Below are 15,020 nucleotides of genomic sequence, written 5' to 3' on the forward strand. Positions count from 1 at the left end.
AGCACCAGTCTTTGGGCATACTAGGTATTAATAAAAAGGAAAACACGTGGAGTTCAGAAAGTTAAGAAAAGGCCTATCTAGCCTAGAGTTCCAGCCTGGTCTGGTTCTTCCTCAAGTTCAACCACAAACTCTCTAGCAAACTGAGTGTGGAAGCTTTTTATCCATCTGGAGCAGAGGTGGTCCTTACACACTGCTTCAAGCTGATTGGATAATGTCATCCAAATCCATTAGTTCACTGGACTTGAAGGTGGTCTCCTGTTGAGTTCAAAGTCCTTGGCTTCTGAGAATAATACCTTTGTAAGGGCTGGCCAGGTGTGGTTACAATCTAATTAACTTTAAGTAGGCTAATCAGCAAAGTCAATCACTCTCACTTAATTCAATCAGTTTAGATTAATCTCCAGGTGGGGCCTTTGAGTATCTGCCAGATCCCATTATTTTCTCACAATAGCATGAGCGAAGGCACAGAGACAGAAGGGACAGCTGACACTTTTGCCATTCCACTTTCAAAGGCTGGTCAGATTACCTAATTCCAGGGGTCCATGGCAAGATGGGACTAGGTGATGCATCTCAGTTCTTAACATTTCTTGCTCTTGATTGTTTCTATATATAAAGAAAAGGAGTGCCAGGGAAAATCTACAGTTAACCTGGAGCCTCATTCAATCAATGAGCATTTATTAAGAACAAACTATATGGGGAAGCTAGGTGTCGCAGTGTCTAGAGTGGATTCAGGAGGACCTGAGTTCAAATCCAGCCTCAGACATTTGACACTTACTAGCTGTGTGACTCTGGGCAAGTCACTTAACCCCAATTGCCTCACCAAAAAAAAAAAAATCAACTAAACAAACTATATTATATGGTAAGCACTATGCTGGGCATACCAACACAAAATCTAAAATAATTAATGCTCTTAAGGACCTAAAATTCTACCAGGGGAGGAAAATGTGGAAACATGTGTGTGTTTATATACATATATGGACATGTATATATATATATATATATATATATATATACACACATCTATATATACATACACACATACATATATATGAAATTAAATGGGGGCAGCTAGGTGGTGCAGTGGTTAAAGCACCGGCCTTTGACTCAGGAGGTCCTGAGTTCAAATCCGACCTCAAACACTCGACACTTATTAGCTGTGTGACCCTGGGCAAGTCACTTAATTCCAACTGCCTCACCAAAAAAAATTAAATTAAATTAAAAAAAATTAAATGAGATCATTTTGTGGTGAAGACATTAGCAGAGGAAAGACTTTATGTAGAAGGTGGCACTTTAGCTGAATTTTGAAAGAAATGAGGAATTCTAGAGAGTAAGATGTAGAGATTAGGAAGGAATGTCTTCTAGGCTTGGGGCACAGCCAGTGCAAAGTCTTTGAAATGGGAGGTGAAGTAGAGTATGTGAAGAACAGTAAGAGGCACAGAAAGCATGAAAAATATGTCAGGAAGGGTAGGTTAGAGTCAGGTTATGAAGGATTTTAAATGCACAGATGAGTTTAAAAACAGTTCTAGCAGTGATTGGGAATCATTGGAATCTATTGAGTATGAAAGTGGCATAATCAAACCTGTGCTTTAGGAAAATAACTTTGGCAGGTGTGTGTAGGATAAATTGGAAATGTGAAAGACTTGGGACAGGTAGACCAATAAGGAGGCTATTGCAATAGTCCAAATGGAAGAAGGTGATGAGCTTAACTATTAGTAGAGAGAAAGGGAGTTAAGAGATGCTATCAAGATAGAAATGACAAGATTTGGCAACTGTATAGATTTGTGGGGAGATGGAGAGAGGATAAGGGTAAGAGCCAAAGATAACATCTAGGTTGCAAACCAGAGTAACAGTGGGAGCAGCTAGACAGGTAGGAGGAGAACGAAGAGAGAGTAGTGTCACAAAAACTTAGAGGGAAGAGAGTATGAAGGAGAAGAGAACGCTCAATCAACAATGTCAAAGCCAAAGTCAAGAAGGATGTAAGATTGAGAAATGTCCCTTAGATTTGGCAATTTAGAGGTCATTGATAACTTTGGAGAGAGCAGTTTCAGTTGAATGATGAGGTCTGAGGCCAAATTGTAGAGTTAAGAAGAGAGTGAGAGGAAAGGAAGCAGAGGCATCATTTATAGACAGGCTTCTCAAGGAGTTTAGATACAAAAGGCAGGAAAGATATGGGATAATAGCTAGTGTGGATGGACAAGAACTAGAGAGAACTGGGCGTATTTGTAGACAATTGGGGAAACAACAAGTAGACAGAGAGGGGTTGAAGATAAGTGAGAGTGGTGATAATAAAGGGGGCAATCTACTGGAAAAGACAGGATGGAATGGGATCATCCAGTGCATATAGAGGGATTAGCCTTGTCAAGAAAAGACACTTTTTGGAATGAGACATGGGTTAAGAAGATAATAGTGGAAGGCATCTGAGTGATGTGAGATGAGGAGGAGGGGAGAAGAGGGAGCTGTCAGTGAATGGCCTCAAATTTTTCAGTGTCCTCCATTTCCAATAGATCTGGGAAGTTTTCTTGTATAATTTCTTGAAATATGGTATCTAATTTTTTTTGCCCTTGCTTTCATTATCTAATGATGCTTAAATTCTCTCTTCCCATTTTGTCGTCTAGGTAAGTTGTTTTTTATAGTAATTTACTTACATTTTCTTCAAATATTTTTTCAGTCTTTTCACTTTGTTCTATTTCTTCTATTTGTTGTATCATTGAGTTCCATTTGGGTATCTGTGCATGGAAAAAAAACTGGGAAGAAGCTGACATATAGAGGAGCTAGCACCTCAATCATGTCCCTATCTCCAGCTTACTACAGTAGAGATTTTTGGGAATTTCCTCTTAGGCTGCACTCTGGACTTTTTCACCATGCCCCAGAATCCGCTTTGTCCTGAAAGATCACTTTAGCTCCAGAATTCACACTTCAGAAGTACACTTCACTCCTGGTGCTCCTCTCTCTGATTGGATGATTCCTCCCGGAATTTCCATTTAAAGAGGGCACTCAGGACAACTGTCTTTTCATTTCTCATGAGATTGCAGTCTAGATTTCTCCAGCATGCCTGCACATTTGGGTATCTTTTTCCCTCTTTTCTTCTTTTGACTTCCAATTATGTGTTGTTTTCCCTATTAGAATATGAGCTACTTGAAGGCAAATTCTTTTTTGCTTTCATTTGTATTCCTAGCACAGTGTCTACCACATTGTAAGAGCTTAATAAATGCATGTTGAGGAGGAAGCTAGGTGGCACAGTGGATAGAGCACCAGCCCTGGAGTCAGGAGTACCTGAGTTAAAATCTGGCCTCAGACACTTGACACTTACTAGCTGTGTGACCCTGAGCAAGTCACTTAATCCTCATTGCCCCACCGAAGCAAACAAACAAACAAATGAATGAATAAATGAATGGATACATAGATAGATAAATAAATAAGTAAATAAATGAACAAATGAATAACTGGGCAAATAAATAAATAAACGAATGAATGAACAAATAAATAAATAAATGGGTGCTTGTTCATTGACTGACTTTATTCTATTTTTCAGGGAGTTCAGTACTTGGGTAAGGCTCTTCATCTTCTTTTCAAAGCTATCTGTTCTGTTTTTCTCTTCAGGAGTTCTAATTTCATTTTTAATCTCTTGCTTCATTTTTCTAACTGCTGTTGGAGCCCTAGTGGCCAAGCCACTCTTTAGTCTGAGGTTTAACTTGTATTTGTTGTAAAGTTATTCTCTTCTGCGTCCACATTATGGGCTTCTCTTAACCTATAATATTTCTTCATTGTGTTTGATATTTTCATCTCTTTGCTCATCTTGTATCTGTAGCCTAGACTCAGACTTTATGCTAGGCCAGATTCCTTTTCTTCCTGCACTCATGAATTGAATAGATAGACCCTACTTTGTTCTATATGCTCTGTAGTCTGAATGCAACTGGTGCTATATAGAATTGGGTGGCTAGGATTAGGCTCCATCCTCTGCTTGCATTTCTGCCTTCTAGTTTGTCTCCTAGTGGTCCAATGTGGGTTTTGGATAGCAAGCATAGCATAGTATAATATAATGTAACATGATATGATGTGACACAATATGATACAATGCATAACATAACATAGAAGAACTAAAAAATTACAACTATCCATAAAATAACTACCTCAGAAGGCTCAGGGAGATTGAATTCCTTGTCTCTGGAGGTCTTAAAGTAGAAGTTGAATGACCATCTGACTAAATTGTCACATTCCAAGAAAAATCTATTTATTCCCATTGCTTCCACTTACTCTTCTACTCATTTACCAACCTCTTGCAACCATCTTCATCACTCAACTGAAATGACTTTTTCTGAGGTTACCATTGATTTTTTAAATTGATAAATCTGATGGCCTTTTTTTCAGTTCTCATGCCTCTTGACTTCTCTTTTGACACCATTGACCAACTTTTTTCCCTGTCCTCCCTGTTTTTTTTCTGATACTTTCCTTTCTTGTTTCTCCTCCCACCTATCTGACAAGTTCTGCTCAGTTTTTATTGTTGAAATATCATCCATGTCCTTTCCCCTAATTGTGAGTGGTTCTGTATTGAGTCTGCAACTCTCTCTCTCTCTCTCTCTCTCTCCTCAGTGACCTTCATAAACTTCCATGGATTTTATTATCATCTCCATACATAACTCAGATCTTTGCCCTCATCTCTCTCTTGAACTCCAGTCCCACATCAAAAAAATGCCTATTGTACATCTTCAGCTAGATGTACTGTAGCTATCTCAAAATAAATATTTCTAAAACAAAACTCATTATCTTTCTTTATTAAATTCATCCCCTTTCCAAACTTAACTATTTTTGTTGTATGTACCAATTACCTAGGTTCACAATTTTGAAGTAACCTTCAGCTCATTCTTTCCCTTCAATCCCTATCTGTATTCCACATTCAATTAAATGCCAAGTCTTGTTGATTCTATATTAACATTTGCATCTAGATCCTTCTCTTTAGTCACACAGCCACTATCCTAGTTAAGACCCTCATCATCACTTGCCAGGAGTTTTTTTTTTTATATTCAATTTTTTTTTTAAAGTGAGGCAATTGGGGTTTTAAGTGACTTGCCCAGGGTCACACAGCTAGTAAGTGTTAAGTGTCTGAGGCTGGATTTGAACTCAGGTACTCCTGACTCCAGGGCTGGTGCTCTATTCACTGTGCCACCTAGCTGCCCTCTTTTACATTCAATTTTATTTTATTTTCAGTTCAAAATTCTTCCTCTCTTTTTCCCTCCCATTGAAAAAGCAAGAAAAACAAAACCCGTTAGAAATATGCATTGTCAAGCAAAACAAACTCCCACATTAGCTATATTCAAAACCAAAGCAAACAAAAAAGCCCTTCAATCTGTGCTCTGAATGCATCAACTCTTTATCTGTAATGGATAGCATGTTTCATCATGAATCCTCTGGAATTCTGATTGAGTTCCATTGTGTTCATCAGCGTTCCTAAGTCTTTCAAAGTTGTGTCTTTAAAGTATTGTTATATAATAACTTTCTAATTGTAAGCATGGGGGTATAGGGTGTGTTCAGAGAAGACTAGTACCTCTGGAGTGAGGGCTTCAAGCCTTTTTCAAGACTGCTTTCCACCTTTGGTGACTACCTGATTCATGTAACTCTCATTCAGTGGCTTTAAGAAGCTATAGCATGACCTCGCTCACCCCTCCCCCATCCCTTCCACTTTGCCCATCTTTCCCCCACCCCTTCCGCCTCACCCACCCCTCCCCCACTTCTTCCACCTCGCCCACCCCTCCCCCCACCTCTCCCTTACCCCTAAACCCTGCCCCCCAATTATACAGCTGATGCTGGACTAGGGACATCAGCATGACCACCGTTACCGTAAATGTCGTAGTAGAAACGGCTCTACTATGCGGGTCCTGATATCAGATGGTACGACTGAAATTTCTGGATCACTCCAGCTGATCATGATGCATCTATGTCCACTGCATCTTTGAGGAAAGTTTACAGATTTCCAGTCTATACTTCTGTTGACTCTGAAGATTTTAAGTACAAGGCGATGGTCCCAGATAGACAGATGCTGACCTTAAATAAGATGATTACCATCTCCCTCAACCCCCAGATGTTGGCTATACATGAACAAAACAGGTTACTGCAAATAGATGCTCCTGACGATCAGATAACCATCCTAGGAAGAGAGAAATTTAATCCCGAAATTTCTCGCCAAAGCTTCAGATGTTTTCCATACCCAGAGAAAGCTGGACCCCGGGAGGCTGTGAACCAGCTCTGGGAACTCTGCCTTCAGTGGCTGAGGCCAGAGATTCACACAAAGGAGCAGATCCTGGAGCTACTGGTGCTGGAGCAATTCCTGACCATCTTGCCCAGTGAGATCAGGATTTGAGTGAAGTTGCAGCATCCAAAGAGTATTGAAGAGGTGGTCACCCTGGTGGAGGATTTGACTCAAATCCTTGAAGAAGAAGCCCTGTATTCTCAGGATTCTACCCTTCCCCAAGAAGGAAATACAAAAAAGGAAGGAACAGCTACTGTGATCCCAGTAGCAAGATCTCAGGAAACAGGTCCATCCTGGAGCACGATAAATCCCATAGGGAATATTCCCTACTTCCTAGTGCCTTCCTTTTTCTACTAAGTGGCACACTGGATATAGCACTGGACCTGGAATCAGAAACTCATCTTCATGAATTCAAATATGGTCTCAGACACTTATTAGCTGGGCAAATCACAACTCTGTTTGCTTCAATTCCTCACCTGTAAAACGAGCTGGAGGAGGAAATGGCAAACCACTTCAGTATCTTTGCTAAGAAAACTCCAAAATGGGGTCATTCAAGACTTGGACATAACTGACTGAAATGACACAACAACCTAACATTTACTCAGTCACTTCTCTTTACATTGTGCTGAGTGCGGTGGTCATTACCAAGGAATACAAAACAAATGTAAAATCTAATCCTTGGAATATTAAAAGTTAACCACTTCAAAAAAAAAAAAAGAAGCTATAGCATGCCCAGTGGCCACACCCCAGTAAAACATTTTGGCAGACAGACTAAGCCAGGTTGAGAGTAACCGAGGGGTCTCAAACCCTTTGATGAGTTAAACATGTGAAGACTTACCCTAGTGGAATGGGCAAATGAGAACAATTTGTTCCAATGGCCATGAAGGCAGCTGAAATGGGTGCCGTGGGGCACTGAGAGCTTGGCCAGACATGGAAGACACCAAGGTCATCCACAGTATCCTGAGCCATTGCCAATTATCTTAACTTTGTCTTGAGCCTGGACTTTGATTACTCTGGAAGAGAGAATGAGGCCAACAACTTTACATAACTCTGGTGGTTTGCCATTTCCTTCTCCAGTTCATTTTACAGATGAAGAACTGAGGCCAACAGGGTTAAGTGACTGCCCAGGGTCACATAGCTAGGAAGTGTCTTAGGCAAGATTTGAACTCAGGAAGATGAGTCTTCTTGACTCCAGGCCCAGTTACTCATTGGGCCACTTAGTTTAAATAATATATATTGGTTGAGTGCAAGTTAGTTTGAGAAACAAGAGGGTAGCATTTGGGGGCATCAGGAAAACCTTCATTCAGAAAATGGTGCTTAAGCTAAATATTTGAGTAACTGGAGAAAAGGGGAGACCAGTTTGGATCACTAATTATGGGAAGAAGAAAAATGTCCAATGAAGCCAGCAAAATAGGTTAGGACATGGTTGTGAAAAGCTTTAAAGGCTAAGCAGAGGAGTTTATGTTTTATCTTAGAGATGATAGGAAACCACAAGAGTTGAACAAGGACAATCACATGGTCAAATGTACAATTAAGGAAAATTGCTTTGTTAGCTGATGTGTAGGATGGACTGGAATGGTAAGAAACTTAAGGGAGGGAGACTAATTAGGAGGCTGTTGTAATAATTTAAGTTAGAGGTGATGAGGTCCTGAACTAAAATGGTAGCTTTTTAACTGCAGAGAAAAGGGTCAGATTAGAGAGATGTTTTAGGAGTAGAAACAGCAACAGCAATGTTTGGCAACTGATTAGTATATGAGGAGACAGAGGGTGAGGAATCTAGGATATTAACAAATGAAAAATGAATGAATGAATGGAACAAAACATTTATTTACTATATGCTAAGCACTATGCTAAGTACTGGGGATACAAATAGAAAAAAGACAGCTTCTGCCCTCAAGAAGCTCACACTCTAATTGGGGGCAATAGCACATAGAGTTCAGCTGTAGGGAAAATTGCAAAGCTCCAGATGTCCTAAGAGTTCAGTGATAGAGTGCATGGATTGGCCCAGAAGTCCTTCGATTACTTAAGTAGTTAAGATGACAGTCCTAGGACTGCAGAACATAGAGGCAGAGAGGAAAATAAGGTTTCTTGGTCCTCAGGAAAAATGGAGCTGTTGATTTCCATCTCATTTAAAAATGCTTTGAGCAATTAAACAGCCCAGTGAGCAAAGGGGTAGTGTGTCCCACATGGTGGTTTCTTCCCCACAGGCTCTTATCAGATGGCTTCTGGAATGGCCTGGGGCTGGGTGGGGAAGGGAAAAAACAGGGGAAGAAAAGGGTAGGGGTATCTTCAACAGAAATAGGAAATTGGAATAGCCAGGAGTTTAGAAGGAAAGATAGTGAGTTCAATTTTGAACATGTTGGGTTTAAGATATTTCCAGGACCTCCATTATGAAAAGTCCAATAGAGAACTGGTGATATGTGCCTCACACTCAGGGAAGAGACAGAGAGATACTGCCTCATATCCACCATGATGACAAAAGTAACAAAATCTGATCAAAATGTAACATTTGTGCAGTTGTGGGGAAATAAAACCTTTAATATTTGGTTGCTGAGACTACATCCTGATGGTGTATGGCAATATACAAGTCACAAAATGGACTGTACCTTTTGACCAGACATTCCATTACTAGATCACAACTTTCAGAGTACTTGTTGATGACTTGGTGGCAGATTTACAGGTGGTCGATTATAGGTATCGACTGAAGCTTAGATTTGCAGAAATGGACAATGTGTTCACTTATTTTATTTGTATTAATTTGTTATAAGGAAGGACTCTATGGAGGAGAGGGTCACTGGGAAGTTACAAGGATGATTGTTTTAAAGTACCAATCCATAACTTTTGAAAAATTCCACTCCTAGTATTTTTATCTTTAAAATATTCTAAAATAAGTTTTATCCTAACACTATCCTACTTCTTGTGGTTCAGTCATTTTAGTCATGGCTGACTTTTCTTGACCCACTTTGGGGTTTTCTTGGCAAAGATACTGGAGTGGTTTACTATTTCCTCCTCCAAAAACTATCCAAAAATAGTCTAAGGAGGACACAAATATTCATAGCAGTACAAAAATATTAATTTGTAATAGCAAAAATAATAAACAGCCCATATATCCAGTGATTAAGGAGTAGCTGGATGAATATGGCATATTGATAGGTCAAAATTTATGTTGCCATAAAATGACCAATATTAATACAAGGAAATTCAGAAAGATCTATGTGAAAACATACAAAGTGAGATCAATAGAACTGTAGCTATTTGCAGCAATTTGTGTGTGTGTGTGTGTGTGTGTCTGAAACGTGTGAGAAAAGAACATCAAATACAAAAGTAGAACTTTAGCAAGGCATGAAAAGGGAAAGCAAGCAAATTCAGATCTTTGTAGTTTGTTCAGTTGTTTTTAATAAGTTTTATGTAAGATTGTATTTCTGCTTTTGCATTTATTTGATTTTTTTGTCTTTGGGGATGGTTACTAGGTTTGTAATATTTAAAAAAAACACTAAATATTCTTAAGCAACAAATTAGTTTAAATTGCCTTGTCACAAGAAATCTCTCTCTGTGTCTCTCCCTCCCTTTCTCTGTCTCTCTGTCTCTGTCTTTGTCTCTCTCTCTCTCTCTCTCTCTCTCTCTCTCTCTCTCTCTCTCTCTCTCTCTCTCTGGCTCTGGCTCTGTCTCTCTGTTTCTGTCTCTTTCTTTCTTTCTTCCCCTTTCAGTACTTAGGTATTATAATTGTAAGAGGGTTAAAATTTTTTTTTATTAGTTATTTATTCTGAACTTATCAGACTTTAAGTACAATTAGCATTTCCATGTAGAACAAAAAAGAGATTGATAATGAAACCGTGAATCTTTGTTATTTACAACTTGTTTTTCATTATAAACATATAATGAATTCAAGACACTACTTTCAATGCCATCCTGCTAATGTATGATTCTTTCTGGCCTTCACTTCAATTCTGTGAATTTTTTTTAATGTTTCAAAAGCTCACTTTCTTTTAGTTTCCCCCTCCTTTTGGGGGGCTATTTTATCCCTAACTTCTCTCTCTCCCACTCATCATCTCCATTGGGAAGAAGGAGGAGAAGAAGGAGGAAGAGAAGGAATAGAAGATCATGAAAAAAAAATTTAATATTGGCTAGGTCCGAAAAATGTTTATCTCATTCTGCAGTTTGTGTACATCCTCTCTTTTTCCTCCTTATCACCCACCTTTTAGAATAACCCTCCTTGATTCTTCAGTTTGTTTTGTTGGGTTTTTTTCGCATCATAAGAAAAATCAAGATCTTTTTCTCCCTCTTTTAGACAAACTTCTAACTTGCCACTTCTGGTATTTCTTATCTCTCTACCTTTGGTACAAAACAAGATCTAAGAGCAAATCCATTTTTAAGTGACTATGGCTTTCAATAACAAATTGTTGTATTACACTGTTGAATGAAGGTAATTGTATCTTTTTTCATTTTAAAAATAAAATTGTAAAATTTTTTCTGTTACCTAATTGTGCCCCATTTGATGATTTTGTCAAAGAATCCAAGCTGTGTTTCTCAAATGAAAATGGTCTCTCTAAAGAAATGGCTTTGTCTTGGGTCAGCCGCTTTTTTACCTGGTCCCTCTGTCTGTGACTAGTGGAGTATAAGAGTAGCCAGCAGGAAGGTCCCTTAGCTGAGTTGGTTAGACCAGTGTTGAACAGATTAGTAAGGAGGTACTTTGTATTTATTTTAAATGCTCCTTTTATTTTTCCCACAGAATCTGATCAATATTTCTGATGATGTCATAAATCTTCATATTTTACCCCCACAAACCAAATATTTTGAGATCAAGTACATAAAAAAAGTAAGTGGTTATTGACAACCTATATCCTTATGTTTCCTCTATGTCTATTTTTAGTTTCTTTGCTGCATGTCAACCTTGTGTGGTTAAAAGAATAGTCTCTGCTTTTACTTTGCTTTTTATTGCAAAGCAGTGGGGTAACATTCAGCAACCATGGTTTCATGAGAATTTATTTGATCTTCCAGCATCGTCTTGTTCCTGGCTTGTCCCTTAAAGTGACAGTTGAATTTTCTCCAGATGAATGGCGTTATTATTATGACTGTATCCGAATTCACTGTCAGGTAAGCTTCTAGAATTTTTGTAAGAACTGAGGTTCTAGGTGCAAATACAAGAAACAGATGGTAGCTATGGGGTTGGGTTTTGTTTTGTTTTGTTTTTGTAACTAAAATGTTATTACTTGATCAGCATTTTTGTCTTTCTCTCAATTTTTTTTCTTTTTTTGGCGGGACAGTGAGGGGTTAAGTGACTTGCCCAGGGTCACACAGCTAGTAAGTGTCAAGTGTCTGGGGTCAGATTTGAACTCAGGGCCTCCTGAATCCAGGGCTGGTGCTTTATCCATGGTGTCACTTAGCTGCTCCCCCCCCCCCCCCCCCCCCCCCCCCCCCCCCCCCCCCCCCCCCCCCCCCCCCCCCCCCCCCCCCCCCCCCCCCGCCAACATCGGCATTTTTGGAAGATGTAGAGGGATTAGGTGATTTAATGAATGAGGGTCCTAACCTGTGAGTGAGGCTGACTGGTCTTTAACTCTTGTGCTTATAACTTAACAAAATTATTTAATCTTGCTGTGCTTTATTTCTTCCAGTTTTCTTGTACCTAAAAGTCAGCCCTATAAGGAAGATTAATTGTTTAATGTAAATACACTTTTAGATTTTTGAATAGGTGACCCTTTAGGGGAGAGGCAGAGCTGCCCTTGAAACCAGGAAAACTTCAATTCAGGTCTGATCTCTTTACACAGCAATTGGGACACTGGAAAAGTCACTTAACTGATCAATTCTCTGTGCAAATCCCTAAAAGAAGATGCAGTGTTACCTTGGTAGGGGATTCTCTTTGGGAGTTCCCAGAACCAATGAAATCACAAGTCTAGCTCCTGTCCCTTAATCTTTAGGTACCAAAACTTTTTTTTTAAGTTTTTAACAATTTGGGATATAAATCTTTCCAAAACAGATTACACATACATGTCTTCTTAAAATAGTGTATACTATGTTCTTTAACTCTCCTTGACTCAGAGTTATTACTTTGATTATCAGTTGTGTTGTGTATAAGGGATGCTTTCAAGGACTATCTAGATTTGTATTAGTATTTGCTCCTATTCTATATAATATGCTTTTTCTTTTTTGGGGGGGATGGGGTTAAGTTACTAATAAATGTCTGAGGCTGAATTTGGACTCAGGTCCTCCTGATTTCAAGACCAATGTTCTATCCACTATGCCACCTAGCTGCCCCTATACTATCCTTGAAAAAATTCTTCCATTTGCATTAATAGGTATACTAACTGGGGCAGCTAGGTGGCACAGTGGATGGAGCACTGGCCCTGGATTCAGGAGTTCCTGAGTTCAAATCTGGCCTCAGACACTTAACACTTACTAGCTGTGTGACCCTGGGCAAGTCACTTAACCCCAATTGCCTCATTAAAAAAAAAAAAAGGTATACTAACTTATCCTCCTCTTTCTAAGCAGGACTATGCCCCAGGTACCTGATTATCTTTTTAAAAAAATCTTCAGAGAGGGGGCAGCTAGGTCACGCAGTGGATAAAGCACTGGCCTTGGATTCAGGAGGACTTGCATTCAAATCCAACCTCAGACACTTGACATTTACTAGCTATGTGACCCTGGGCAAGTCACTTAACCCGCAAAAGAAAAAATCTTTAGAGAAACGGATTTCTGGAAAATCCCTCTAACATTTGTTGGCAGTGTATTCTACAATTCATTCTTTTAATAACTCTGCTCCTGCTGAAAATGAACCCTTAAAGTTAACTAGTCTCTAGTTTTATAGAAACTGAAAAGTGTGTCATATTAGCACATTAGTTTAAGTATAGCAAAACCCCCTATAAACTAGCATTCTCCATTCAGAAAACATATTTTGAACTCAAAAATAATAACCTTGAGTTCAGACTGGGGTATATAGCAGCAGTTCCCAATGTGTAGTTCCTGAGACCCTTTTGGGGGGAAGGTCAAAACTATTTTCATAACATTACTAAGGCATTTTGATTCTTAATGCTAAATGTCAACAGATATAATGTACATAAAAAATCTTCAGGGTCTTCAACAATTTTTTAATTGTAAAGAATTTCTGAGACCTAATAAGTTTGAGAATTCTTATTACATAGAAATTTTGTAGCATTTACCTGATTTTAAGAAATTCACCTATAATATTCCTCAATTGAAATTCAAATTAAAACAATTCAGAGGTGTCACCTCACACCTATCAGAGTGTCAAATATAAAAAAAGGAAAATATTGGATGTTGGAGGGGATGTGGGAAAATTGGGATGCTAATCCACTGTTTTGATGGTTTTCGAATAGAACCAACCATTCTGGAGAGCAATTTGGAACTATGCCCAGAGGGCTATAGAACTGTGCATACCCTTTGATCCAGCAATACCACTGCTAGGTTTATATCCCAAAGACATCCAAAAAAAGAGAAGAATCCTATTTATACAAAAATATTTGTAGTAGCTCTTTTTATAGTGGCTAAGAATTGGAAATCAAAGGAATATCCATCAATTGGGGAATGGCTAAACAAGCTGTGGTGTATGATGGTGATGGAATATTATTGTGCAGCATGATTTCAGAAAGGCCTGGAAATACTTGTATGAAATGATGTATAGTGAAGTGAGAAGAACCAAGAGAATGTTGTGCACAGAGATAGCAATACTGTTTGATGAAGAACTGTGAATGACTTAACTGTTCTTAGCAATACAATGATCCAAGACAATCCCAAAGGACTAAAGATGAAGTATACTATCCACCTGCAAAGAAAGAATTGATATTGATTAAATACAGACTGAAGCATCCTATTTTTAACTTTCTTTCATTTTTTCCTTTTATTCAAGTTTTCTTATTTAAAATGACTAATATGGTAATGTTTTACATAATTGCCCATGTATAACCCATATCTGATTGCTTGATCCCTCAGAGTGGAGGAAGGAGAGGGAGGGAAGGGGCAATAAAATTTGAAACAACTATAGATAAAAATGTTTATTATTTTAAAAAAATAATATCCCTCAATGGACTCAACAATATTATTAAACTTCCCATGGCCTAGTTTCCACTTTTTAAAAAATGAGCATAATATTACTTTTACCACCTACCTCTAAGGAATATTGTGAAAATAAAGTGAGATGTTTGTAAAACATTTTATGTACCTTAAAATACCATATGATTGCAAGATATCATTTTAAGGAAACATATATCCAAGAGACCTTCCTACCTAGATAACCAAGTGAATGGGTGAGGCAAAATTCAAACCCAAGTCTCCTGACTCCCATACCTGTCCTCCATCTAGCTGTTTGAAATAGTAGCCTCTTTTCCTTAATCAGCAGCTGTTAAAGATTTTCTTTACTTTATCTTTTCTGAAACAAAAGCAGCTCATGCATATTTTTGTATTTAGTTGAAAATATTCCTGGGTATTTGAGTGTTGAAAATTGTTTTTAAGGAAATGTGCTAAAGAATTCTTGAATTTTCATCTAAGTTCTAAGGCTAAGAAATCTTAACATTTCCAACATTAAATATACAAACTTCTTCAGAAAGTCTTTTGGGAACTGATCGCAAAATATTACAAATATTTTAAAAATATTCTTCTTTTCACTATGATTTGTATTTATTTTTATTGTTTTCAGGGAGATGAAACTTTACTCATTCCCCTCCATGCCTATCCAGTCCTAAACACTTTGGAATTTCCCTCATTTATAAATCTACCAGATATTCCACTTGGAGAAAGGTGAGTTACAAAACTAAAAACCCACCTATTA

At 38.3% G+C, this 15,020-nt stretch overlaps 1 protein-coding gene across 1 annotated transcript in view; it reads left to right on the forward strand.

Moving 5' to 3' along the window:
- Positions 1 to 15,020, forward strand: part of CFAP221 (cilia and flagella associated protein 221) — a 113,863-nt gene that overhangs the window by 15,122 nt on the left and 83,721 nt on the right. The window contains exons 4-6 of the mRNA XM_043995370.1: positions 10,971 to 11,057; positions 11,240 to 11,335; positions 14,889 to 14,989. Of these exons, the coding sequence (XP_043851305.1) occupies positions 10,971 to 11,057; positions 11,240 to 11,335; positions 14,889 to 14,989 (284 nt within the window). The remainder of the gene's footprint in view (positions 1 to 10,970; positions 11,058 to 11,239; positions 11,336 to 14,888; positions 14,990 to 15,020) is intronic.

Source organism: Dromiciops gliroides, chromosome 3 (genome assembly GCF_019393635.1).
Source record: "Dromiciops gliroides isolate mDroGli1 chromosome 3, mDroGli1.pri, whole genome shotgun sequence".
In the NCBI taxonomy this organism is placed as follows: Eukaryota; Metazoa; Chordata; class Mammalia; order Microbiotheria; family Microbiotheriidae; genus Dromiciops; species Dromiciops gliroides.